The 26,268-nt window shown below is 37.1% G+C and overlaps 1 protein-coding gene across 50 annotated transcripts in view; it reads right to left on the bottom strand.

Annotated features, from left to right (window-relative positions):
- The window catches only part of SOX6 (SRY-box transcription factor 6), a 647,472-nt gene that overhangs the window by 358,077 nt on the left and 263,127 nt on the right, over positions 1-26,268 (bottom strand). For all 50 annotated transcript variants that reach the window (XM_051833972.3, XM_089328236.1, XM_070073077.2 and 47 more), the window contains one exon: positions 6,882-7,089. In XM_051833972.3, coding sequence (XP_051689932.1) covers positions 6,882-7,089 — 208 coding nt within the window. The remainder of the gene's footprint in view (positions 1-6,881; positions 7,090-26,268) is intronic.

Genomic DNA, 26,268 nt, shown 5'->3' with positions numbered 1-26,268 from the left:
ATTATGCTGAAACACTCACTCTTCCCTTTACAAACAGACGGTCCTGGATTACAAGCAGCACTTGACCATTTAAATCACGACAACAACCAGATTTAACCAGCTGGGCCATATTCTCCTAGGCAGTGCCTGTTGACCTCCTCAGTCGCAGCTGCTCAAATGAAATTCTCATTAGACAACTTATTTTCAGAAGCCAAAGGACTCTCTGATTAAATATATGTATTTAGATATAGAAGTCCTTTTTAAAGTATTCATTTTCTGACAACTGTCGCTTATGTTAGAGCCCAGCTACACTGACAACAAGATGGGTGATACAAGGATAACTAAAACTCGTCATTTAATCACAGCTAAAAGATTTTTAGCTTGGAAGCATTTTTAACCTGAATCTATTAATCAAAGCCTTTCTGTACAATCCACCCACCCCCATCAACAGCGTTTTTAAAGGTAGATTTGGAAATTCAGTCATTCGATCATTCAATCCACTTATGCATCTATCTATCTATCTATGACTCTAAATCAAAGTTACATTTTCAAAAGACATGTGTTCCCATAAGCCTCGCTTTCAGAAGGACATTTCAACCTTTGTTCATTGGTGCTTTCAGCAATCTAGTCAAATCACTGCTCAGGGGAAGTCATTTCTTGAAGAAATGGCAGTTTAAAAACTGAAAAATTATTTGGCTGACCAAAGCATCTGCCTGCTGTTATTCTTTGATTGTCCAAAGCATCAACCTGGAGAGCTACTATTTTATCATGTAGACATTGTTTTTAAATGGACCACAATCATCTTTATAGATGAGTTCTTGTATCTGAGGGCAAATGAGGGAGGAGATATTAAATCTGATAAAGAAAATCAAAACATTATCCAAGACAAGAATGTCTCAAGAAAGATCACCATTTATTATGTCAACCACACAAGCTTGTCTATCAATTAATCATTAAGTTGCCCCTCAAATCATGAATCCAATAAGTTTTAGTAGGTAGTTAATCCATTTGAAAGTTCTCATGTCTCATGAGATCACATGTCCCAAATGAGGAGACAGACATGAAGCTTTAAAGTGTCAAAGCCAGATCTCAGAATCAGCCCTTAGGCATTCGGATCTGGCTAAAAAGCCCATGAGAGTTTCTCAGGTATGGAAAGCCAAACACTGTGGCAAAAAAAAAAAAAAAAAAAAAAAAAAAAAAAAAAAAAAAAAAAAACTAAATGAAAGATCTCTGTGAGTGAGACCTCAGTGGAAAGAATGGGCCCTCAAAGAAGGAGGTACCTTTCTCTGAAGGGAGGAGAGAACTTCCACTTTGATTATGGCCTTGTCTAAAGAAGGTCAGAGTTTGTGAACTCAAGAGGCTTCCATAGCCTTGGCAGCTCATGACAAGAGCCTTGGGTGATTACTGATGTCATAAATAAGAGTGTGAATTGTTAAATCAACAACAGGAGTCACCGTGCACCTACTCCTCATGCAGAATCTCTGTCTTTAATGTGTTGTACTGTGCAAATTAATGGTAAAAATAGTATTTGAACAGTACTTTATACTTTGTGTGTCTGTGCGGGTGCAAACTGTTGAAATCTTTACTTAGTATATACTAAGTTGATCTTCTGTATATAAAGATAATTAAAAATGAGTCTTAATGAAGAATGGGATGGGAGAGGGAGTAGGAGATGGGATGGTTTGTGGGTGGAAGGGTGATTATGTTGAGGAAAACCGCTATAATCCAAAAGTTGCACTTTTGAAATTTATATTTATTAAATAAAAGTTTTCTAAACTGAAAAAAAGTCAAAGCCAGGAAAATACCAGTGAAGCTATTATACCTCCTTATACTTAAAATACTGTGTTAGAATCAGAAATTTATCCAAAACATTTTAATGATCTTTTTGTAATTATGTATTCTATTATGCTGTTACTACAAACTATTCCTACAAAATGTTGACTAAAATTGGGACTCAAACTCAGGATATCAAATTCTGATTAGGAAATAAAAATCCTCATTTCTCCCATCTCCAAAACATATTCCTCTACTTCTTTTTTTATTAATTACATTACTACCCTTCTATTCTCCCAGAGTTTAAAATTTCTGAGCTACCTTTGAACCATTTCTTCCTCTTTCTTTGTCTCCAAAGTTAATATTAAGTCCTAACAATTTTCTACCTTAATATCTTTTCCATATGCACCCTTCTTCTTTATTATTTCTGCTGCTTTAGTACAGGCCCTCATTATCTCTAGTCTGAAACAATTTCCTTAATGTCTCTCCCTGCTCCCATCCATCCTCCATAGGGCTGCCAGATGAACTTTCCTGAAGGGAAGCTCTAATCCATCACCTTATTGTTCTAAAAAAATAGTCAGTGGTTCTTCTATCAACTTCTATATAAAATTCAAACTCCATAGCCAAAAACTAAGGGGCTTCTAGGATCTGAATAGTAATTTTTCATTCATATTTCCCACAAGTATCCTAGTAAGTTATAATCTGACTTGTTGGCTGTTTAAAGTTCTCTACCTATTTCTGCTAACTGAAATGTCTATCCCCACCACTTCAATCTATATAAAGCTTTTATTCTCCAAAAACCAGTTAAGACCCACTTCCCTACAGAACATATCCATGGCTTCCTAGACAGAAGGCATCTCTCAATCTTGTAAACTCTCATATTTTATTTACCTAGTTCCCATATATATTAGACATTGCATTCATTACATATATGTATATATCTTATCACTCTTACAAAAAAAGTTATTTAAAAATTATTGTTTTATTCATTATTGGTATTCCACATATCTAGACTAGGGGTTCCTAACTTTGAGTTTACAGACCAAGAGACATGGATAGATTCAGGGAATCTATGAACCTGGCTGGGAAAAATTATTTTTTATCAACTTGTAATTGAAATTTGCATTTCCTTAAACTATGGATTCAAACAACAAACCACAGGGTATCCATTATACCTGTGACATTGTCACCAATAGTATCACAATAGGTTTTTCTATGACAGTATATATTTTTTTTTTTGACAGGCAGAGTGGACAGTGAGAAAGAGAGACAGAGAGAAAGGTCTTCCTTTATCGTTGGTTCACCCTCCAATGGCCGCTGCGGCTGGCACGCTGAGGCCAGCGCACCATGCTTATCCAAAGCCAGGAGGCAGGCACTTCCTCCTGGTCTCCCATGCGGGTGCAGGGCCCAAGGACTTGGGCCATTCTCCACTGCCTTCCCAGGCCACAGCAGAGAGCTAGACTGGAAGAGGGGCAACTGAGACAGAATCTGGTGCCCTGACCGGGACTAGAACCCGGTGTGCCGGCGCTTCAGGCAGAGGATTAGCCTAGTGAGCCATGGCACCGGCCAATCACAGTATATTTTTTGTAGACATCCCAAATTATCTCTTAAATTTATCACTCATCAACATTCTGGTATTATGGACTGGGCATTGTGGCACAGAAAGTTTTGTCACCACTTTGGATGCCTGCATCCACAAATAAGAATGAGAATTTGAGTCCTGGCTATTCCACTTCCAATCCAGCTTCATGCTAAGGCACTTGGTAAAGGCAACAGATGATAGCTCAAGTCCTTGGGTCCCTGTCACCAACATGGGAAAACTAGATGGAGTTCCTGGCACCCTGATTTCAGTCTAGCCCATCCCTTATTGTTGTGGGAAGTGAACTAGAGGATGAAAGATTCTCTCTCTCTCTCTCTCTCTCTCTCTCTCTCTCCCTTGCCCTCCTTCCCTCCCTCTCTCTATTCTGTCACTTTGCCTTTCAATTAAATACATCCTTTTTTTAAAAAAATTCTGCCATTTTAGCCCCTCCACTAGATTTTGTTTTCATGCATTAGTAAGATAAACAGCACATTCTACTATATCACAAATTATTTTAAAGATTGATTTTTTGAAACTCAGAGTTACAGAGTGAGAGAGAGACAGAGAGGTCTTCCATCCACTGGTTCCTTCCCAGATGGCCACAACAGCAGGGGCTGGACCAGGCTGAAGCCAGGAGCCAAGAACTTCTTCCAGATCTCCCACGTGGGTAGCAGGGGCACAAGTACTTGGGGCATTTTCCACTGCTTTTCCCGGGCCATTAGCAAGGAGCCAGATCAGAAGTGGAGCAGCCAAGACACAAACCGGTGCCCACATGGGATGCTGGCATTGCAGGTGGTGGCTTTACCCACTATGCCACAAAGCAGAACCCTCCTTGTAACTTCTTGCCACTGATTTCCACTTTACCCCCAGGGGGTTAGATAGAATAAAACCAAAATCCTTCTTCTATGTAACTTTAATCTTTGAAGACACCATCATGCCATCCTTGATCCTCTTTTCTCTAGGGTTAATATTACTAATTCCTTCAACCATTCCTTTTATTAAATAATCTTAATAATCTTGTGTATGTGAACATGCCAACTATTCTCTAAGAATATCTTAATACTTTTGAGTCACTCTTAAAATGTGGTAATTCTGAACTCAACACAGTATTCCAAAATTGAAGTAGGGAGTTCAGTGGGAGTGGGACTACCTCATCTTGAATACCACAATCTGTACTTCTAACAATGTTGACTGAATAACATTGACAATTTTTTGGCAGTATTCACCACACTGACCCCATCATGCTTTCTGTCACCTTTATTCATAGGGCTGTTATTTTAACTCTCTTCAATAATTACTTGTGCAGCTGGGAATTCTGGTTACAATCTGTGGACTGGATAATAAGTTCTATTAAATTTTACCTTGATAGGTTGGCTTTAAGTTCCTATTTCTAGTTTGTTAAAACCTTTTGAGTTTTGTTTCTTTCACATATCATGTTTACTGCTCCTCTCAGATTTGTGGGATTGGTAAATATGAGCAGCATGTTTTCTACAACTTCATATTTGTACTTAATATATTACGTATACTACCATACACTAAAAACTCCTGGTTTTCTGTTGTCTAAAACATAGGCACTATTAAAAGCAGCCAAAATGTGTATAAAGTATGTAAAAAAAATCTTTGCTAGAAAATATATAGTGATAAAGTACTTTTAAGTGAGCAGTCTCATCTTGCAAGTGTTTCTTTTGTGCAGAGGAAGAATAGAACATTAACCATATTTTCAAGAAAAAATTCCCTTGTAATGCAGAAAAAATCACAAGCAAATTTCTATAGTTTTACATTAACGATATCTCTAAAGTATTTTCTCCAAAGTATTTTGAACTTTCAGTTCAACTGAAAGCATCTTTTCATTGAATTGCCAAATAATCTTGCAATCTCACTTACTCAGAGGTGGCTGATCTAGCAACCTCAGTTACCCAGAACACCACCAAGAATAAGGAAAATGAGGTCTGAGGTCTCTGAAAAGCAGGAAAGGTCAGCATGAAGTTCACATGCTGAATATCATGGGTATTACCCAGAATCTTACAGAAACTCACTCAAAATACATTTTTTCATATTTCAAATGTGGTCCAGAATGCCCTGCTTACCTAATTTCATAATCTACAGATACATATAAGGAACAAGCTAGAAATTATTAACAACCACAGAAAAAACAACAGGACATAACCTGATATTGAATGTGGAGAAACCAATACACACACAGCAAAATAGATAGGTGGTATATCTCAAGTGGACACAAGAACTCTAAAGTTTGTAATGAGAGAGAAATAGCCATAAAGTCAAAGACTCTTAATTATTTCAGTGATATCTAGGGGCAACATTACTTTAATGCACAGTGAAAAAATAATTGACATTTATAATATCATAATTACCATAACACTTCAAATTTATATAGTCTACATTCCATTATTATAGTTAATTCTCAAAATGTTTGAGTTGCCAAATCAGGTATCGGTGCCTTACCAAATTTTAAATTCTGTGGCTCACAAAGATTGAAAACTTACCCAGGGTCCATAATTGTTGGGTAAGTATTGTAATTCCTAGTCTATATCATAACGCTGAATCATCAAAAAGTATTTACACTTTAAGCCACATAACCTGGTTAGTAAAACAAGGACGCACGCAGTACATTTAAAAAGACTTCCACACAAAATTGAGTTGAAATTTTTAACTTTCTGAGTCCTTAAGTAAATAAAATTAAGCTACAGAAAAAAGTTCTTTTATATCAAATACCAATTTTCCAGAGGTCTGAATTTAAAACTTACAATGTGAATAATAAATTCAGAGCCATTAATTAGCCTACATTTTAAGGCTTAAAATCTGTACATAAAAAAACAAAAGCATATACAAAGGATAACAATCACTTAGACCTGATTTACCTTGTTTAACGATATTACTGGAGAATCCTCTTTTATCTGCCTTTAGACCTAGGTGAACCTGAGTAGACTTTTGTGCAGAGGAGAGAAGGTAAAAGTGGGAAGCTATAGCAAATGTCAAGTGTCAAAGCTCTCACCTGTGAACATTTAATTTTTAACAATATCAGAAGCCCTTAACTCTCCATTCTACAACATATGGAGGTAAAATAATGGAATTCTTATAAATGTTTAATGTTTATTAAAAAAAGGAAAGGAAATTAGAAAATCTTTTTTTTTTTTTGCTTTGAAATAAATTTTTAAAACTTCTTATTTACTTTTTTAAACAGTTGGTATATTCACTGTCTGCCAAAAGAAAATAAGGGAAAATAAACGACAAAGTTGCAGTGAGGAAAATTCCCTTACTACCTTTTTCCAGGGTGAAGCTTACAGTCAGTGTAAAACCTTGATTTGTTATCATAAAAACCAAATAAAACACACAAAGTTTTAGAAAAATGGAGCTATCTGCTTAACACTCCTAATGGATCACAATCTGCCATCACCATGGTAACCGCAGAGTAACTTTTGCCTAGCTAGTGCCAATTATGCACTTCTCTGGCCCTTGAAGCTGCACGCACTTCTTCTTAAGAGCTGAAATCTTTAGAAGAAAAAGGCCCGACAGTTAAGGGCACACATACCCTCTTGTTCAGTCCGAGTCATTTCCTCAAGCTTCTTCTGCTTCAGTGTGTCCACCACATCGGCCAGACTCCCTTTGCGGCGCTCTGGAGTTCCAAAAGTAACACTGGTCATTATCTCGCGGTCCCGACTCCCCTCGTCAGGCTTATGTGGTGAGGTAGAGGTATTTCGGAGGGAATATAGGGAACATAACTTATTATTCTCTGACTCCTAAAAAAAAAAATGAAATAAAGCCATTAGAAGACAAGCTTCTTTGCACGCCGTTGGCAGAAAATCTTAAACTCAAAAGGACAGTACATGATGTTCAATAGGAAAAATAACTAACCAAAAAATAAATAAATAAAAAGGTAATAGTAAGGCAAATAAAAAATACGATTCTGATTAAACAATCCTCAACATTCAAGAAGAAATCATCAAAGGGGCTAAACCGAAACTGCAGATTCTAATTTCAGTTCTTTGAAAAGCTGCCTAAGATTCAAAAATGGACACTTCAACTTCTTGTTCACTTACACCCTTCATTTAAAATAGTCTAGATTTAACGAATAGTTATTAACATTTTAATTAGCATAAAGTTTGTCTTTTAATTGGGCACTTTTGTTAGCAATACTCCTCCCATATCTTAAAATTATGTGTGTGTGTGTATATATATATATATATATATAAAACTTTAAATCAATTTCCTTTGATATGAAGCCAGCAGAAAAGTTAGTCATAGAATCTAATATCCATTGTTCACCAGGAAATCTACAAAATATCTAAATCAGTACCATAAAGTGAACCACCCTAAATATTTTTTGTATGCTGAGGTTTGGGGAGAATTATTTTTTTTGCTAGCTATTCATCTTTCCTAAGCTACAGAAACCTCTTTGTATTCCTTATCCTTACCACTGATATTTTAGTAGATAGGAGCACAGTTTTCTTATAGCATTTAAAATATTTTTTAACCAAAGCACCAGTTTATTAAAAGAAATTTGCACAGTAATTACTTCATAGTACAGAGACGTTAGCTAACTGATAAGAGGGTCAGAGCCATCAGCTGAGGAGAAAAAGCAAATATTAGGTCGAAAATAACAAACACTTAAAAGTTTGTAGGAAGAAAAAAACTTTCTTTTATCACTGTGAATCAGAATTGAGGGGTTTGAATGCAACTGTTATTTGGCCCTTGACCTTTCCTGTTTGCACAAGGGTATTCTCTCTCCTTGTTCGTTCGTTCATTCTTTCTTTCTTTTTTTTTTTTTTTTTTAGTGTAAAGGAAAGCATCTAGGCTTTGTGATTCTCACCAGAACCTTAAAAATCCCAATTGCTTCTTTATCTCCCTTCTTCAAAAAAGAAGCCCAGCAAACTTCAAAATCTAGAGCAATGTCATAATTTTCAGAGGATAGGGGAAGAAAAGAGTCCAGAAGAGTAAGTTTCTACATCAGTTAAATTAGATGTAATTGAACTGAATAAATGCTAGGTATTTGGATACTATTGTTATATATAAGGTGGGATGAAAGTTCTTTTCAGGATTATTGTGAGCATAAAATGAGATGCCTTTGTAATGCACCTAGGCACAGTGCTGAGCTCACAGTGATGAGGCGGTGGTTTGCAGATCAAAAGTAGTATTATTCTGAAGGAAGGAGAAGATCTAGGAATGGGGCCAAGGGGGTTTTTCTTCCCTCTGGACCCAAGGAATTGTGAGGTAAAAAGCACTGATGTGAGTCTTGGATCTGAAATACTATGAATCCTGTTGAATCTACTTTTAAAAAATCATTGTATTGTATACATTAAATGGGTAAATTAAGTGATGGGGGTGTTGTATCTAAATAAAGCTATTTAAATATTGTGAACAAAATATTAATCTATTCTGCATTCCCATTACTAGCATAATGCCCAGAACAAAACAGCTTAAACAAACTGAAAAAGACAAACTATGTGAGGCAGACCAAGGGAGACAGTTCCTTTTTACCTTGCCCCTAGATCTCCTCTTTCCTTCATTATTTAATTTAATGTTGACAATAATTCTGTGGAGTGATGCAGAAGTCTTTCTTTTAGATGCCAGTCATGGTTAGTACATAGCTCCTTGGAATGGCCATCTCATTCTCCACTTGGTGCAAATGAAAACTCAGAGATATGTGTGCAAAAGGCATTTTGACTGAGGCTTTTAGGAATCAATAACCACCATTTGATTAATCATGCTTCAGTTACTTCCTTTTCAAAAGCAAATTATCCTCACATCATATCCCAGAAAGAAAACCCTGATTCAACCTAAGGGATTAAACACCAAGCCAAAACAGTATTATGTGGAAGCGGTTACCTACAAATGACTCACCATGGGCCATAATAAGGAAGGTTTTCCATCACTCCCTGATTGAAATTGAAACATGCTAGGAGAGGTTCTCCAGCCTCAAACTTCAGATTGTTCTTAGAGTATGAAGGCTCTGTGGGGTACCACTTCTTTCTGTATTTATTCATTGTTACTGTCTTGTAGTACCACGTTCCTAGCTTGTCACTCATGTGAATGCATTCATAGTCACTGTCAGTCTGCGCCACAGAGAGTAACCACAGGTTCTTTATCGCAGTGATGACCTACACTGGGCTCAGATCCATAATCTACGCAAAGTGGCTCAAGACTACTGGGTAGCAAACAGCAAGAGACTGAAAAGTCATGATTTTCCCCAAGAAAGCCACCAAGAGTTACTTGCAATGTGTCACCAAAGCACCAACACAGGCAATAAATAAAACCATGTATTGCTTAAGTTATGAGTTATAACATCCTTAGGAACAATACAAAGGAGTGAAATCTACCATTTCTGGACATTACTTTTTAACGTTCTAAAACTTAATAAATGCTGGCCTTTTAAAAGTGGCACATAATTCAATGCATTTACAACAGGTTACTATCTTATATGAAGTCATTACTACCAAATTCTTAAAAAGAAAATTGACAAAGGATCTGTAGGTTACTGTGTAATTTTTATGTAAAATTTCTTAAGAAAAAAAGAGCTTATTTTTAATTTTCTAAAAACAAAGTAGGTCCTATGAAACACAAACTGAGGTGGGACACCTAATAATATTAACAGTCAAGTCCTGATGCAACGTTGCCACATAGCTATGAAGAGATTTGAGAAAATATTTCCCTAAAGCAGTGATTCTCAAACTTCAAAGTGCAGAATTTCCCAGTAAGTATGTTAAGATGCAGATTCCCTTGCAGTCTCCTGGACCAGGAATATGAATGTTAGTGAACATCCAAGTAACTAGGATGCACAGGCCCTGGCCCCAATCTAAAAAATACTACTTCCTGAGCAGGCAGTAAATAAGTGGGCTTTGCTTTCACATTATACTGGGGACTTAATTATAAACAAATTTCAGAAAGCTGTTCAGTTGTGACTTTTTAAAATAATGTAAAGGAAATTATTTCTCTTCTTTTGATCTTCTTTTTGAAAACAACCACTATAAAACAGGGCTGAATACATGAACATCACAAAAAGCAGAATACATGGGCATTGAGTTAGTGAATATTAGTTTATTCAAAGTAAATTTAATATAAATTTGTTTTTCCTCAATCCTCAGCTGCCCCATCAAATCTAACAGTAAACAAAATTTTCAAAATATTATTTGAAAAAGATCCCAGTCCCAATACAAGAACTAAGGCATTGTCAACTCAGACCATTTAAAGACAACTTCACTGGAAATTAATTAAAAACATTACATAAGGGGCCAGCTCTGTGCTGTAGTCGGTAAAGCCACTGCCTGCAGTGCTGGCATCCCATGTCGGTGCCAGTTCGCGTCCCAGCTGCTCCACTTCAGATCCAGCTCTCTGCTATGGCCTGGGAAAGCAGTGGAATATGGCCTAAGTCTTTGGGTCCCTGCACCCACGTGGGAAACTGAAGAAGCTCCTGGCTCCTGGCTTTGGATTGGCGCAGCTCCAGCCATTGCGGCCAATTGGGGAGTGAACCAGCCAATGGAAGACCTCTCTCTCTCTCTCTCTCTCTCTCTCTCTCTCTCCCTGCCTTTCCTACTCTCTCTGTGTAACTCTGACTTTCAAGTAAATAAATAAATCTTAAAAAAAAAAAAAAAATCACATAAACTATATGCAGATGTTGGATAAAGCAGAATAGTACCAGAAAGTGATGATCAGACATTATTTTTAGAAAGAATTCACTTTTCACAGTGAAGATATTTCCAGTGTGTGAAAGCATAGAAAAGTAAATATTAAAAACAAAACATACTGCAATAAATATTGCTCAGATGTTTCGGGATTGTTATATAGAACTGGTTGCCCGGCAATGGCAATCAGAGGACTTTAAACAGTCTTATTATGGTACAGTGAAAATATTAAATTACTCAAAGATTTGAGCCTTTGCTTCTTTTGTTCTTTTCCCCCAGAATGTCCTACTTTTTAGTGTGTTTGTTTGTTTTCATTTATTATATTTGAAAGGCAGAAAGAGAAAGAGAGAAACAATATCTCCCATCTGTTGGGTCATTTCCCAAATTTCTGTAACAGCCTTGCTGGGGCCAGACTAAAGCCAGGAGCCCAGGAACTCCATCCTGGTCTCCCTATGGGTGGTAGGGACTCAAGTACTTGAGCTATCTCCTGCTGCCTCCCAGGATGCAGGTTTGTTGGAAAATGTAGATGGGACTCAACCCCGGGCATTCCAACACAGATGTGGTATTCCAAGCAGCCGTTTAACCCACTTTGCCACAATGCCCCATTCATCCACTTTGAGGATGATCCCAACATGCTTTCGAGAGTTCAGAATAAACTGCATTTTATCCTAGCAGCCCTCCTTGTTTACATCGGGCCTTACCATCCTGCTACCCACTCAAACTATGCATTGAAGCACTTAATCATACTGCAACTCAGCATTAAATAAATAAATAAAAATAATAATAACATTCATCAATAGTTTTTTAGGTAATAATACTACTTGAAACTAAACTTTATTTCTTAGGTGGTTGAACTACTTCTCATGTTTCTTCCATATGCCTCCTCCTTCTATATGAACTTGAAACAACAACTACTCATCAAATATGTCAAGAAAAACTAAAAGCTAAGACTAAGAGTAAAGATTTGCTCTAACAATGACAGGATTATTTAAGCAAAATATTTAGAACTGAGATATTAAAAAATAAGGGATTGATGATATACTTTACAACTCAATACTACACAGCCATTAAAAATAATATTATATATGTTGAATATGGTATTGCTTACAGTGATGAATAATTAGATGCAACCTATATGTCCAATTATTTGAGGTCATTATGGTTTCATTCACATGCTAGAATCATTGAAAATCATATTATAGTGAAAATTTATGACATGGGGATGAACATTCCTAATGTATAATTAGTAAAAAAGATGTTAGTAAAAAACATTAATATAAATTTTAAAGAAAATAATGTACAGAAGAAAAGAGACCAGCATATCCAACAAAATGTTTATGTCCCTTACTTGTTGAGATAATAGATTTTTTCTTTTTGAAGTTTTCTACATTTTCTAAATGCTTATTATAAATATATTGTAATCATAAAATAAATACAATTTTCAAAGTTGAAAGTGAATACCCAAAAATGTTTTAAAGTAATTTATTCACCAAAAAAACATATTTTAAATGAAAAAAAGGATACACTGTAGTACCTAGTCTTTATATGTATGCATAAAGGTGAGTGTGCTCCCCTACACACACAGATGGAAAGATATATACGAAAGTATTTATAATGATTTCTAAATAATGGTAAGATTATTGGTGATTTTTATTTCCTTTTTTGTTGATCTGTGTTTTCTAATTTTTCTTCCACAAACATATTTTTGATGTAATAAAGAAAAACAGAAGTCATTTTCTAAACAGATGTTTAGGGAAGTAAAAGAAAAAAATAAGAGAATAATGTTAGGCCTTCCTGAAGATGTCTAGAGAGTCAGTACATTACAGTAACTCTGTATCAAGTCTAGAAAAAAATAGCTAGCAGCTTTCTCTCCTTCATATTTCTGCAGTTGAAGGAACTTGAAGAATATTTTCTAATAAGTCTAATTATTTAAATGAGAATGCTCATATTCATGTAAGTTAAAATCTAGATTCTTATTGCTTTGATTTTAATGTACGTGTTCCCCAAAATTCATATGCTGGAACCTAAGACCTAATATGATAGCATTAACAGGTGCAGCCTTCAGAAGGGGATTCAGCGATGAGATCTGAGCCCCCATGAAAGGGATTAGTGACCTTATAAAAAGGGCTGGAGGACACTACGCAAGCCCTGTCTGCCCTTCCATGCTATGGCACCTGAGGAACAGCTTGTGAGTCTCTTCCAGTGAATGCAGCAATAAGGTACCATCCTGAAAACAGAGACTGGGCCCTCACCAAACACTGAGCCTGATGGAGTCTCCAGAACTAAGATAAATACATTTTTATTGTTTATCAAGTATCCACTCTGTGGTATTTTGTGATAGTAGCAGACAGGAACTAAGACACTTATAATTTTAATACATTGTTTCCTGTTTGCCCTTAAACAACACACAAAATTAGTCTACTTCCTCTTCTACATGTTCAAATGTATTAAAGTAAGGGTCAAATTAACAGTCTTTTTCTAGGTGAAACTGCTTCATATACCCATTTCTCCAGACGATTCATCACCCTCCTCTGACACACTCTGGCCCTTAGGTGTTATTCTAAAAATGTCACCAACAACTAAATTGTGAGTTCCGCATTTTCACTTTCAGCAGGAAAGAAACCAACACTAAGCAAGATTAAGTGGTTTCCCCTATGCTTCATAAGTAGAACTGGCAGAACTAAAATCTAAGTGCAGGTTTTCTGACATCAAATCCAGTGCTTTTTCTATTCCACAGGTTTTTAAAAAAATAAAAATAACACTCTCAACAGTAAAAGATGTTCTAATTCCAATCATGCCTACCTTCTAAATCTGGAAATCTTTGTTTCCTTACATTTTCAGAGAGATTTATCTACTTTTGAAGCTAAAATCATACTTTGCTAGTATCCTTAATCTAGAACTACCAAGAAGTAGCTTGTATTATCTACTTATTGTTGCATAACACGTCCTCTCAAAACAAAGTACTTAAACAACAATCATTTACTACGCTTAATGGTTTTTGTGGGTCGGGAATTTGGGGCCATCTGGGCTGGGTGGTTCTGTCTCAAGATTGCTCATGAGATTGCAGTTAAGTCGTGGCAATGGTTGGAGTCATCTCAAAGGCTCTTTACTCACAGATGTGGTGTCTGGCCTGGGAACACTTCAAGAGCTCTGGGCTGGAATAGCTAGGATTTCTTGGACATCTTCCTCTATCTCTTTGTAATCTTTCCATATGGTCTCTTCTCCCCAGTGTGTTGGTTTCTGGGTAGCTGGACTTCTTACATGGTGGTTCAGGGGTCCAAGACAGTCAGATGAAAGCTGGATCACTGTTTCTAACCTAGCCTGGGAAATCACATTGTACAAATGTCACTGTATTCTATTCAGTAATGAGTCACCAAGACTTGCCTGTAGTCAAGCAAATAGGAGGTGCACGCTGTTTTTTTTTTTATAAGACAGAGTTATAATTATGTCCTCAAATAGTTGCTGTGAGAAATGAATCACACATAAAGCCCTTAGTACAGTGCCTAGTACACAAGTACTCAGCAAATGATAGCTACCCTTATTAAATTCAAAGGTCTCTATCCAATTGTCCTTTGTTTCAATCTTCAATTCTGGAAATACAGTCAAAACAACTGGTACTATTTGCAATATTTTATTCATACTCATTCATCTTTGTGTGATAGTTAATACTAAACTACATTAATCTCTTCATTATTAATGCTCATCCCAAACAAATTCCATAAATTCTGGCTGCTAACAAAGCTCCTTAGTATTTCTAACTACATTTTTCTAAGAACATTATCAATTGTCATTTATCCTATCTGCATATAGATTATTCCCGTTCTGTCCAGGAGCAGTTACAGTACATTACTGATCTGATTCAGCTGGGTTGTCAACCACACCTAAACAAAGAATGCAGATTGGCAACCATACTGCAAACAGGAGAGCAGTAGGCTGGGGTTGCAAAAGTCAGATAAGATGTCAGGAATCGAAAGTCAGAGAGCATAGGTCAAGAATGGAATCTTGCACATATAATGGAGAAGAAACCTATATGCAAGTGTAAGTCATGGCAACTGAGAGAAATGAGTGGGAAATGGCCTCTCCAAGTAGCATGAATCAATTTCCCTACAGGTGGCCCAATCTGATTGTGAGACAGAATATTATCCTTTCATACACTTTCCTTGCACCCATGAGCAAGACAATGAAAAACATTCATTCTTATTGCCTAATATGTTGTCAGTTTTTCATCTGGTTTGTTGGTTGGTTTTCTATTCGAGTTAGTGGTCTCTTCAATTACAACTTTATCTTTGTTATCTTTGTGCTAGTTCACTCTGCTTATAATGTTTATGAAGACAAAGCAGCACAGATTCATTACTGATTTCTAACAGCACCCAATATACAGCAAACTTCACACAAAGAAAGGTCAAATCCTGAAATAGGTTCAATCTAATACTCTCTTATAGACATTTCATGATTTCCTGTGGTATGTGCCCCTTTCACTAAAGTGAATAATGCACCCAATTTGCTTAACTGTAGGTATGTCCCTGGTATTCTTTACCTGGAGGAAATTAAGGGGATTTTATGTCTGTAAAGAAGTAAAAAGCAGTAATAAAACCAACAAAACGTTTTTGTTTTAAATCACCATGCACTGGCAACTTGACCATGTGAGTGACCATGTCACTGGTGAATTATCTCTGCCAATGCAGATGGCTTCCATCTAGCCCTTCCCATTTTTATATTTAAGTTTCAGATGAGTGCTATTATCATATTATGTGAGTTATCTATATATTTTTATATAGTCTATAGATGTGGAGTTTTTTATTCCCCATTTTAAATAACTTTTTATGAACAAAAACTATAGTACAAAACCTGTACTATAAAAGAGACTTCCTGTGCTATAGTGTTATTAACTGACAGAAAAGATTTACCTAATCTAGGTTCCAAATCATTCTTGCTAACAAAGGAAATCTAACCTTTTTTAGTATGTTAAAGACTAAATTGCTAATATCCATAGGTTCTTTCCCAGAGGAAACAAAGTATGCTTTTCTTTAATATGATACATTTTAAGGAAGAGCATTAGCTTAAAGAAGATCACATTTAAAAAAAATGCTAAATTAGGGGCAACCACCGCCTGCAGTCCTAGCATCCTATATGGGCACCGGTTCGAGTCCTGACTGCTTCACTTCCGATCCAGCTCTCTGCAGTGGCCTGGCAAAGCAGTAAATGATGGCTCAAGTGCTTGGGCCCCTGCACCCGCATGGGAGACCCAGAAGAAGCTCCTGGTTTCTGGCTTTGGATCAGCATAGCTCCAGCCATTGTGGCCATCTGGGAAGTGAACCACCAGATGGAAGGCTTTATCTCTCTCTCTCTCTTTCTCTCTCTCTCTCGCTTTTTCTCTCTTCCTCTGCCTCTCTGTAACTCTGCCTTTCAAATAAATAAATCTTAAAAAAAGAAATGACCTCATAAGGCTGTTATGAGAATTACATGAATTCCTAAAAATAAAACACTCAGAACAATAACTATTATATAACAAGTGTTCATTGGGTGATAGGGGTTGTGGTGGTTACTTAAAATACTCCTGACAAGTAACTTTTTGGCCTCTCTAAGAACGCTTCCATTAATAGAGGACTTAGCATCCCCCATAGGAGTCCTTTCTATCTTCAGAGAGTGAACAAAATTCCCCTTCCCAGGAATTTAAAACCCATTTTTTGACTTACAGTTCTATCTCATGAAAACATTCAGAATGTTAGCCCTTTCAATATATGTACTCAGCTATAGTAATACCTTTGGATCTTCCCTTTGTATCTATGAAGGAAACATCCCAGTTCCCTTCATTTCTTCCTCAGAAGCCATGGTTAAGCCATTCTGATCATTCTCCTCTGACTATGATCCAATTCCTTTCTCTCTTTCTTAAAGAGTAGTACCCTGAACTGAAAGTACTCAAGATAGTCTAAACAGGGGCAGGTGTTGTCTTGTAGTAGGCTAGGTTTCCGCCTGTGGCGCCAACATCCCATATGGGCACAGGATAAAGTCCCAGCTGTTCCACTTCCAATTCAGCTCCCTGCTATAGGCCTGGGAAAGCAGTGGAAGATAGCCCAAGCACTTGGGCCTGTGCAACCATGTGGGAGACCCTGAAGAAGCTCCTGGCTCTTGGCTTCAAGTCTGCCCAGACCCAACCGTAGCAGCCATTTGGGGAGTGAACAAGCAGATGGAAGACCTCTCTCTCTCTCTTTGTGTCCCTCTGTCTGTCTGTAACTCTGCCTCTCAAATAAATTAAAAAAAAAAAAATACTGCCTAACAAAAATTAAGGCTCACTATCTCTGTCTTAGACATACAATGTTTCAAAGATCTAATGCATGAGTAGGAAAACAATACTTAAGAGGCACTTTAAGGCACAGAGGCCTGATGGTGAGTCTCCTTGCAACATTCTATCAAGGTCCAGTGTTGTTTGATTGATCTGCTAACCAACTCCAGGCAGTTATTCTCACCTGGAAATTTATTAGTGGTCAAAATACCTTATATGTGATACTCAACTGAAACAAGGCTATCAGGTTAGGCTAAAATTGGTTAAAACAATTTTAACGTTGAAACCAAGAAATTTACAAGTGGCAACAGACTTCATAATTATAATTCAAATCTTTTATTTTTGAGATAAGGAAATTGCAGTTCAGAGATAGAGAGTGACTTCCCTAAGGTCATGTAGTAAATTGGTGTTGACAGAAATGAGCACAGGCTCTATGCTAATCCTTTCCTCTAACCTCCAAGTAATGTCAGGGAAAATATTTCCACTGAACAAAAAAGGAATGTGGTGGTTTTGTTTGTTTGTTTGTTTGTTTGTTTTTCCATAAAGGCATGGTAGGGGGGTAAGGTTAGGGATTTGCAGAAGTTGGAAATGTTGGACAGTTCTTACAGAGGAAGTTTCTGTGCACAGGGAGTCTCAAATGGTTCCACAGAATTTCTCTTTGAGGGTAACTACTTTCTCTAGTCCGATCCTAGAACGTGTTCCAGCTCTCCTCCTTTGCAGCTTTGTTTTCTCCCCATTTGAGACACAACAATACATTACAAAAGCAATTGTTGCTTTTACAATCAACAAGGCAACTAGTATACTTTAAATGAAAAAAAAAATTGCTCAGAATATGCTCTTCGCGCTTCACAAATCTTGACATTGGAAAGTACCAGAGCCCAACTGAGGTTTGTCAAATCTATTTATTCTTTATGGGTGTTAGTCTACCAACAGGGAAGCCCTTTCGTGGTAAAGCTTGCCTGGGAAAGAGAGATGAGAAAACAAATGGCTTCATATGTAATTATGATGAGTCCTCAAAGTCACTCTGCAAGCTCAACAATCTCTTTTCATTAGCTCTTACCCAGGAAAATTCCCAATTTTGAGGACTGTACTGCAAAGAGCCTTCAAAGTTCTTTCGAATATGTCAAATACATATGGGCTTACCAGGGAATACTTCAAAATTTAAAAAATTGGAAATGAACCTCTAGCTCTCTGATTTAAGTTCTTACAACTAGAACAAGTAGAACATAAATGATTCCTTCTAGCCCATGTTGCTTATAAAACAACCATCTAGGGCCGGCACTGTGGCTCACTAGGTTAATCCTCCACCTGCAGTGCCGGCATCCCATATGGGTGTCGGTTCTTGTCCCGGTTGCTCCTCTTCCAGGCCAGCTCTTTGCTGTGGCCCGGGAGGGCAGTGGAGGATGGCCCAAGTGCTTGGGCCCTGCACCTGCGTGGGAGACCAGGAGGAAGCACCTGTCTCCTGGCTTCGGATCTGCACAGCTCCAGCTGTAGCGGCCATTTGGAGAGTGAACCAATGAAGACCTTTCTCTCTGTCTTTCTCTCTCACTGTCTATAACTCTACCTGTCAAATAAATAAATAAAAATCTATCCACCTACCCATTCACCTGTATCTATCCTGTTGTATTTGCATTTCCAAGATAATGGAAACTAGGTACAAAATGACACCGCTTCAGCCCAAAGCAGTAAGCAGCCTAAATCTGCCATCAGTTGGCTCCAGTTTCTGAAAGCTGTTCATTTCCCTACCTGAAGGCATTTTACAACCTTAGACTGAAAGCTCAGTTACAATCACGGAGTCTATGCTTTCTCTCTGGAAAGGGAGAGGAAAGGTCTGAATTTTTCTTTTTCTGTTAATTTTCAAACACCAAAAGATTTGTTCCTTGACCTATTATATCATCCAGGAGAATAGTAGTCAAAAGAACAGGCACTGTGATGTAGCAGGTAAAGCCACCACCTGCAGTGCCAGCATCTCCCATGGGCTCTGGTTCAAGATTTGGCTGCTCCGCTTCCAATCCAGCTCTCTACTGTGGCATGGGAAAGCATTACAAGATGGCCCAAGTTCTTGGGCCCCTGTACCCACATGGGAGACCCAGAGGAGGCTCCTGGCTCCTGGCTTCAGATCGGCTCAGCTCCAGCTGTTTCAGCCATTTGGGGATTGAACCAGTGGGTAAAAGATTCTGTGTGTGTGTGTCTCTCTCTCTGACTCAGCCTCTGCTTCTCTGTAGCTCTGCCTTTCAAATAAGTAAATACATCTTTAAAAAAAAAAAAAAAGAGGTGAACTGTAATCTTACTGTCAATTTCAGAAAAAAATAATAAAATTACACACAAGAAAATCAGTAAGAGAATACAAATGAGAGAGGTATCTTTAATAAAAAGCATACCAGGTACAAAATAAATTAATACAATTGAAGGCCAATTATTAATTTGGAATTCAAGAGCAAAAATTTTATCAATTTATTCATAGATTAAATTTGTTTAATCCTGAACATTACAGTTCTTATTTAAAAAAAACTTCTCAATAAAAGTTACTTGCCATATAAATTTACAAATCTTCACATTTCAAAGTAAATCTCATCTGTTATACTACTGTGATTGCTCTGTGCATGAATGAGGGCATATTTCCTCCCAGAAGTCTGTTGGATTTGAGAACATGGGATTTTGAACTCTCAGGACACTGGCAGTCGAAACAAATCAGAGTTAAATTATAGTGAAAGCAAAAGTTTGCAAAATAATTTCCAGTTATTTTATTAAACAACATTTTCCATTTTCTCAGGTGCTAATGAAATATAAAGAAGATAAATGGAATGCATAAATATTAATTTCTAATTTCAACCTGGTTGTAAAATTTTATTAGAAAGGTTTGTAATTTATACTTTGGATTTGAGAATGTGGTTTACACAAAGATATACTATTGAACTCAATTTGCATTGCCTAAAAAAATAATGCCTAAGGGTTATGGGAAAGTGGTAACTCCAAAATAATCCTTAAAAGGTTAATATGGTAAAAAATAAATATGTCATCTCATTAAAACCTGCATTAACAAAAGGAATAATAGCTTGAAGTTGTTCTTTTTAGAAAGGTTTTATTTCTCTTGTAAAGCAAGCAAAACTTTGTTTTGCAGAGGACAATCAAACACTGGGATAATCTGCATATTAAGATAATTAAGGCATATTCCTTAGAGGCCTTCAAGAAAGATTAGGTATGTTTGGGGAAGGGACTGAGCAGGGTCTTTCCTGCTTGATGTGGGTGGCTTCACTCAATAATCTGAGACAGCCTTTTCGGTCTCATCTCCCTGACTGAATGGTGCAAGCAGAACTCATTATGTTAAAGTTTCCTCTTTGAAAAGCAGCTCTCTCCAAATTAAAGAAAGAAGGGATATCACAAGGAGGACACAAGTAAGCCTGGCTTCTTCCTCCCAGAGCAGTACCCTGCAGGTCACATTCATCACCACTCTGTTCCTGCTGACGGAGAAGGACCTTGAGATGCTTATCTCATTCTAATCATGAAAAGTTCAAATTAGTCATGAAATCACTTCATGCTGCATGAAGGGGTCTTCAAAAAGTACATGAAAAATACACAGAATGAAAAAACTATGCACAGATTTCAAATTTTTTTGCACCAAAATAAATTATTTAATTACATTTTCCACAATGGTTGGAAGTACCCTCACATAACATGTACATTATTTTCTACATCATGTTGCTTAGAAGCATTATAAAAATGTTCAGATTTCATTATTCTAGTTACCATATTTCATTATAAAGAAATATCCAGAAGCCAGCCAAGAAGGTATTGCGTGAAAGAATTCTATACAAAAAAGGTGTACAAGAATCAGAACCTCCTATAGGCTAAAACAGGCTTGTGGAGTTCTGCTTTAATCAAAAAAGCACTGATGTCCTGAAATCAGCTTCCACTGATTAACACTGACCAATTTTGAAAAATTCAAATGACATTTGAATCTGCGAAGAAAAACAAAGCTGAGAACAGTTCTGCTCAAACCGTTTATGTTAGATGAGATTATAGCAAATTTTCTATAAGTAATCAATCATATTTTAAATAATTATCACAAAGTATACTTTCTTGTGTCTGGAAATGCTATTGATCCCAAGCTACACTGTGATCACAGAGGAGTATTTCCATACGGATAGCCGACAGGGAAATTCAAATCACAGGAACAGCATCACCATGAGGTACACAATAACAGCATATTGGTGAAAGAAATGGAAACAAAATATTTGTGAGATATAAATTGCATAAAACTTAAGCTAATAAGGGTTATAGTGGCAGAATTCCAGAAACAATAATCCTTATGAACATGGAGGAATATCGTAAATTGTAAATGAATGGCAGTGATAGGGTTGATTAAAAATTCAGATTATAGGCCAGCGCTGCGGCTCACTTGGCTAATCCTCCGCCTGCAGCGCCGGCACCCCAGGTTCTAGTCCCGGTTGGGGAGCCGGATTCTGTCCTGGTTGCTCCTCTTCCAGTCCAGCTCTCTGCTGTGGCCAGGGAGTGCAGTGGAGGACGGCCCAAGTGCTTGGGCCCTGCACCCAATGGGAGACCAGGAGAGGCACCTGGCTCCTGGCTTTGGATTGGCGCAGCGCGCCAGCCCTAACAGCCATTTGAGGGGTGAACCAATGGAAGGAAGACCTTTCTCTCTGTCTCTCTCTCTCTCTCACTGTCTAACTCTGCCTGTCAAAAAAAAAAAAAAAAGAAATTCAGATTATATTCAGTGCCTCTGCTAACCCCAGTCACTGGATCTTATACAGCATGAAAGATCAAAATAAAAATAAATATTATAAACACATATTTTTGAGTAAAATAAAAGTAGAGACTGGGGTCTGATTTTCCTTGAACTGTCAAAATATAAAAGAAATGCAAAAATTCTTGCACAGATGTAGCAAAGTACTGGATTTTTATATTTTGGCAGGTGCTCAATATGCAGCCCACATAATCACATGTTAATGACTGGAGTGTGTTAATCAGCATGCATACCTGATTCCTTCTTGCCCACAGGGGGAAAAAAGCCAACTACTCCAGATCATTTTAATGTTTCTACTTTTGGTGAAAATTTTGATAATATGCCGGCTAAGAAAGAAAACTTTTCCAAAAAGCGTCTTTAGAAAGGTGGATTAGATCATTAAGAATAGTGATAAAATAATTCATAGTTCCATAAACACCAAGACATTTTGAAGTAGCATACCAGTAACCATTTCCTTTTTTATTTATACAACTCACATATGGGGAGGTTTTCAAAAAATATCCTTCTTTTTAAATAACAAGAATGAAACATTGCACACAAGCAGGGTGTGGAAATGTAAAGGAGATCAATGTGTTCACTTAGTTGTCTATTTCATTACCCACAGCCAGAGTTTTGTTAGATTCCATGCCAAACAACAACAACAACAAAAACTGGTTTTGTATTTTAGCTGAAGTTGTAAAAAAATTCTGTCATTGAATCTCTGAAACTGAGTTAACAACAGTACTGTGTGCTAACAAGGTTTCAGATCTGTAAGAAACAGGAAATCCCCCAAAAGACTCTAGTGCATGTTGTTCTGTGACTCGGGCAAAGATGAACATTTTCACATTAAACAGAAACCTAGGTTTTAACGTCACTTAAATCAAATGAATTTTCAATATCTGAACATTAGAAGATTTCTCAAGAAGTGTTAACCTTGCCTGTTTATGGATTTTTTACATCACTTCATAGAGCAATCAAGTGCCACCAAGGATGTACATAAACCTTACATTAGGTATTAAGACTCTAAACTAGTTAGAACCACAAAAACTAGTAGGTTTCTCTACACTTTCTAACATACAGTCCCAGAAAAATTCAGGAAATAAATTTCAGCTGGGCACTGCCTACTATCTGAAATGACTGAATCTTACCAAATCTGGCAAAAATTCAAGTTTTAAAACTCCTTTTAAAACCAACAAGATGAGAAATCTTCTAAAATTCTGTCACAACATAAAGCATGGCTGAGGATTAAATCCTCACTAAAAATTCCTGGACTATGCTATCATGCAGTGACAACAGCTCCATTCCCAGAAACAGTACAAAGTCTACACCAGTCGCTTTATGACTCCAAGTGAACTACATGAAGCACTCCAGACACGATTAGCAACCTCACTGGACTGAAGGCAAGATAGGCAGGGAGAAGAAATTGTTTGCAAGCAAGAAAACATTGTGACGAATGTTATTATTAAAAATGTCAGCATGCCTAGTATTATTTTCTTTCAGTTACAGCAAAGGACATTATTGGCATTGTGTGTGTGTGTGTGTGTGTGTGTGTTTATAATGGGAATGTTATTTTAAAGCTTTTCTAGAAGCTAAAACTCACCCAAGGGACTGTAACCAGCTCCCTAAGGAAAGAGTTCAGATATTCAGGGACTGAGGGTCTAATATGGCTATTTCTACATAATTAGACTAGTAGTTAAAAGTCAGATGCAGGAGCTGACATTGTGGAGAACCAAGTAAAGCCACCATCTGAGACACCAGCATCCAATACGGGCACTGGTTCGTGTCCTAGCTGCTCCACTTCTGATCCAGCTTCCTGCTTAATGGCCTGTGAAAAACAGTGGAAGATAGCCCAAGTGGTTGGGCCCTTGCCACCACATGGGAGACCAGGAAGAAGTTCCTGGTTCCTGGCTTCTGCTTTGCCCAGCCCTGGCCATTGCGGCCATCTGGGGAGTAAATCAGCAGATGGATGATCTTGCTTGCTTATCTCTCCCTCTCCCTCTCCCTCTCCCCCTCCCTCCTTTTCTCTCTCTTTCTCTCTCTCTAACTCTGCCTTTCAAATAAATAAATACATCTTTTTTTTTTTTTTCAAAAAAGTCAAATGCATATAATACCAATTTTGCCTAAAATAATACAGGGGTACATCAAAAGGTTTGCGAGGAAAAAAATGGAATTAAGTACAAAGATTTTTGAAATCCATACAGAGTTTTTTTTCATAAGACACACTTTTATGAACTTTTTGAAGATTTGAAGAGTCTTGGTGTATCAACACAAAGTTCCATGTAAATGTACCTGCATATGTGAGTATAAGGCCCCACTTACAATCTTGATGTCATTCTGTGTATCTTCTAAGATACCCACATCTCCACGGTCTACTCCAGAAGCCACCTACAGTTGCCTGTTAAGCAAAATGCTTCTGTCTCTCCCTTGGGACCATTCTCTGGGCCAGGAGCATGTCTATTTCATCCTCTTCCTCACCTTCCTTCCCTCCACACCTTATCCTCACCAACCTCATTTCTTGTCCATTTTTCACTAACTTCCCATATTTGTGTGAATATTGTCTTCAAAATCTCTGGAAATTGATGAGTGAACCACCTTCCTATCTGCTCACTCTTCCACTTACAATCTCAAACTCTTATCCTGTCCTACGTCCTACTGCAATGGTTTCCTAATAGATGTCACTGTTTCTGATGTTATCTCCCACAGCCAATTCTCTATACAGTAGGCAATGCCATCTTTTAAAAACATAATCAAATCATGCCACTTTCTTGTTTAAAATCTTCTAACAGCTTCCTCCTGCACTTGAAATAAAGGCCAAACACCTCTCTGAAGCCTATGAGAGACCCCACGGTATATGCCTTCTGCCTGCTTCTTTGAGCTCATCCCACACCATTCCCTCTTGGTGCTCAAACATTCTAACTAAAATGTTTTTGGGTGAGGTCTTCCCTCAGACCTTTCTTTGTACAGTAGGCTTCTTCTTGTCACTCAAATTTCAGCTCAAAGATCACTTCTTCAAAACAAACCTCCCCCACCTGTTTAGTCATTCTTTGTCACATTTTCTTATTTAACTTTCTTCATAAAATTTATCATTGCCTGAAATTGTCTCAATCTGTGATACATCTTTATTGTCTGTCACACTACTGGACTCTAAGTTCCATGATAACAGGATCTTACCTGTGTTATTCACAGGTAGTCCCTGGACCTGGACCTTAGTAGACACTATTTACTCAGGTAACTAGTAATAATGGTAAACACTCTCTTAAAAAATACTCTAAATTAAACAACATAAGAAGAGAAAGTACAAAATGGTGTAAATATGTCAGCTTACTGATTTGAAACAAGTAGCTATATATAATTTGCACCCAAAAGCTATGTGTTTGCAAACAAGTTCACTAACAATACATAGACTCATGTGTCCTTTCTACAGGTGCAATCTTTAGCAGGTAGTCATTACACTCATTATCACATACAGAGCACTAAACATTATCACAAAAAAAAATTCTTCTATGTTTACAAACATAAAAAAGAATGATACACTACACATTTTTTCATGAAAACAATATGAATTTTGCCTAATGTACCAGTCCTAATGAAAACAAAGCAAATTTCAGTTTATTGTGTCAATATTCCTCTGCAAAAAAGGCCTTGGCACATGGCGCCTTGATGTCAAGGTTAATGGTGGAACAATAGAAAGGAGGTATTACACTAACTTGTCAGCTTTCAAACTGACCAATAAATATAGCACTTTAGATTTAAAATTGAACAATGTGGTTTCAATAATGTAAATAACTATATTTAAAATAAGAGCCAAAAATTTAAACTTGGCCCTAGAAATTGTCTCAAAAATTGATTTTTTCCTTTTTCACTTATGCCAAACAAATTTTGCTCTTTGTTTGAGATTATATGGTCTCATATTTTGTTGGAGAGCAACTAAAAATAATCAGAATTTTAGCATTTGAAGATACTCTTTCTAACCAGGAAGTGGGGATTAGTAGAATTTCTTAGCTTTATCTTTACCCTCTTACCGAAATACTTCTCTGTGGTCTTGATACTTTAAAGTAAAACCCTCTCTGAACCCAGGAGATAAGAAACTTTTAGGGTTTATTTCTAACTGCTCATCACAGAAAGTAAATAGCAATGGAGACTGAATAGGTACAGATAAAATTCATGTTTTTGTGTTTAAGATTTTCTTTTAAATTTTATTTCCTCATAATTATTTCATAGTGTTCAATTACAGTAACTAAAGAATATGGATAATTAGAACTAAAAGTTTCTCTTC

Source organism: Oryctolagus cuniculus, chromosome 1 (assembly GCF_051225735.1).
Source record: "Oryctolagus cuniculus isolate XC-2025 breed Fujian yellow rabbit chromosome 1, ASM5122573v1, whole genome shotgun sequence".
Classification (NCBI taxonomy): Eukaryota; Metazoa; Chordata; class Mammalia; order Lagomorpha; family Leporidae; genus Oryctolagus; species Oryctolagus cuniculus.
Note: the sequence above shows the minus strand (reverse complement) of the source record. Positions and strands in the feature narration are given on the sequence as shown.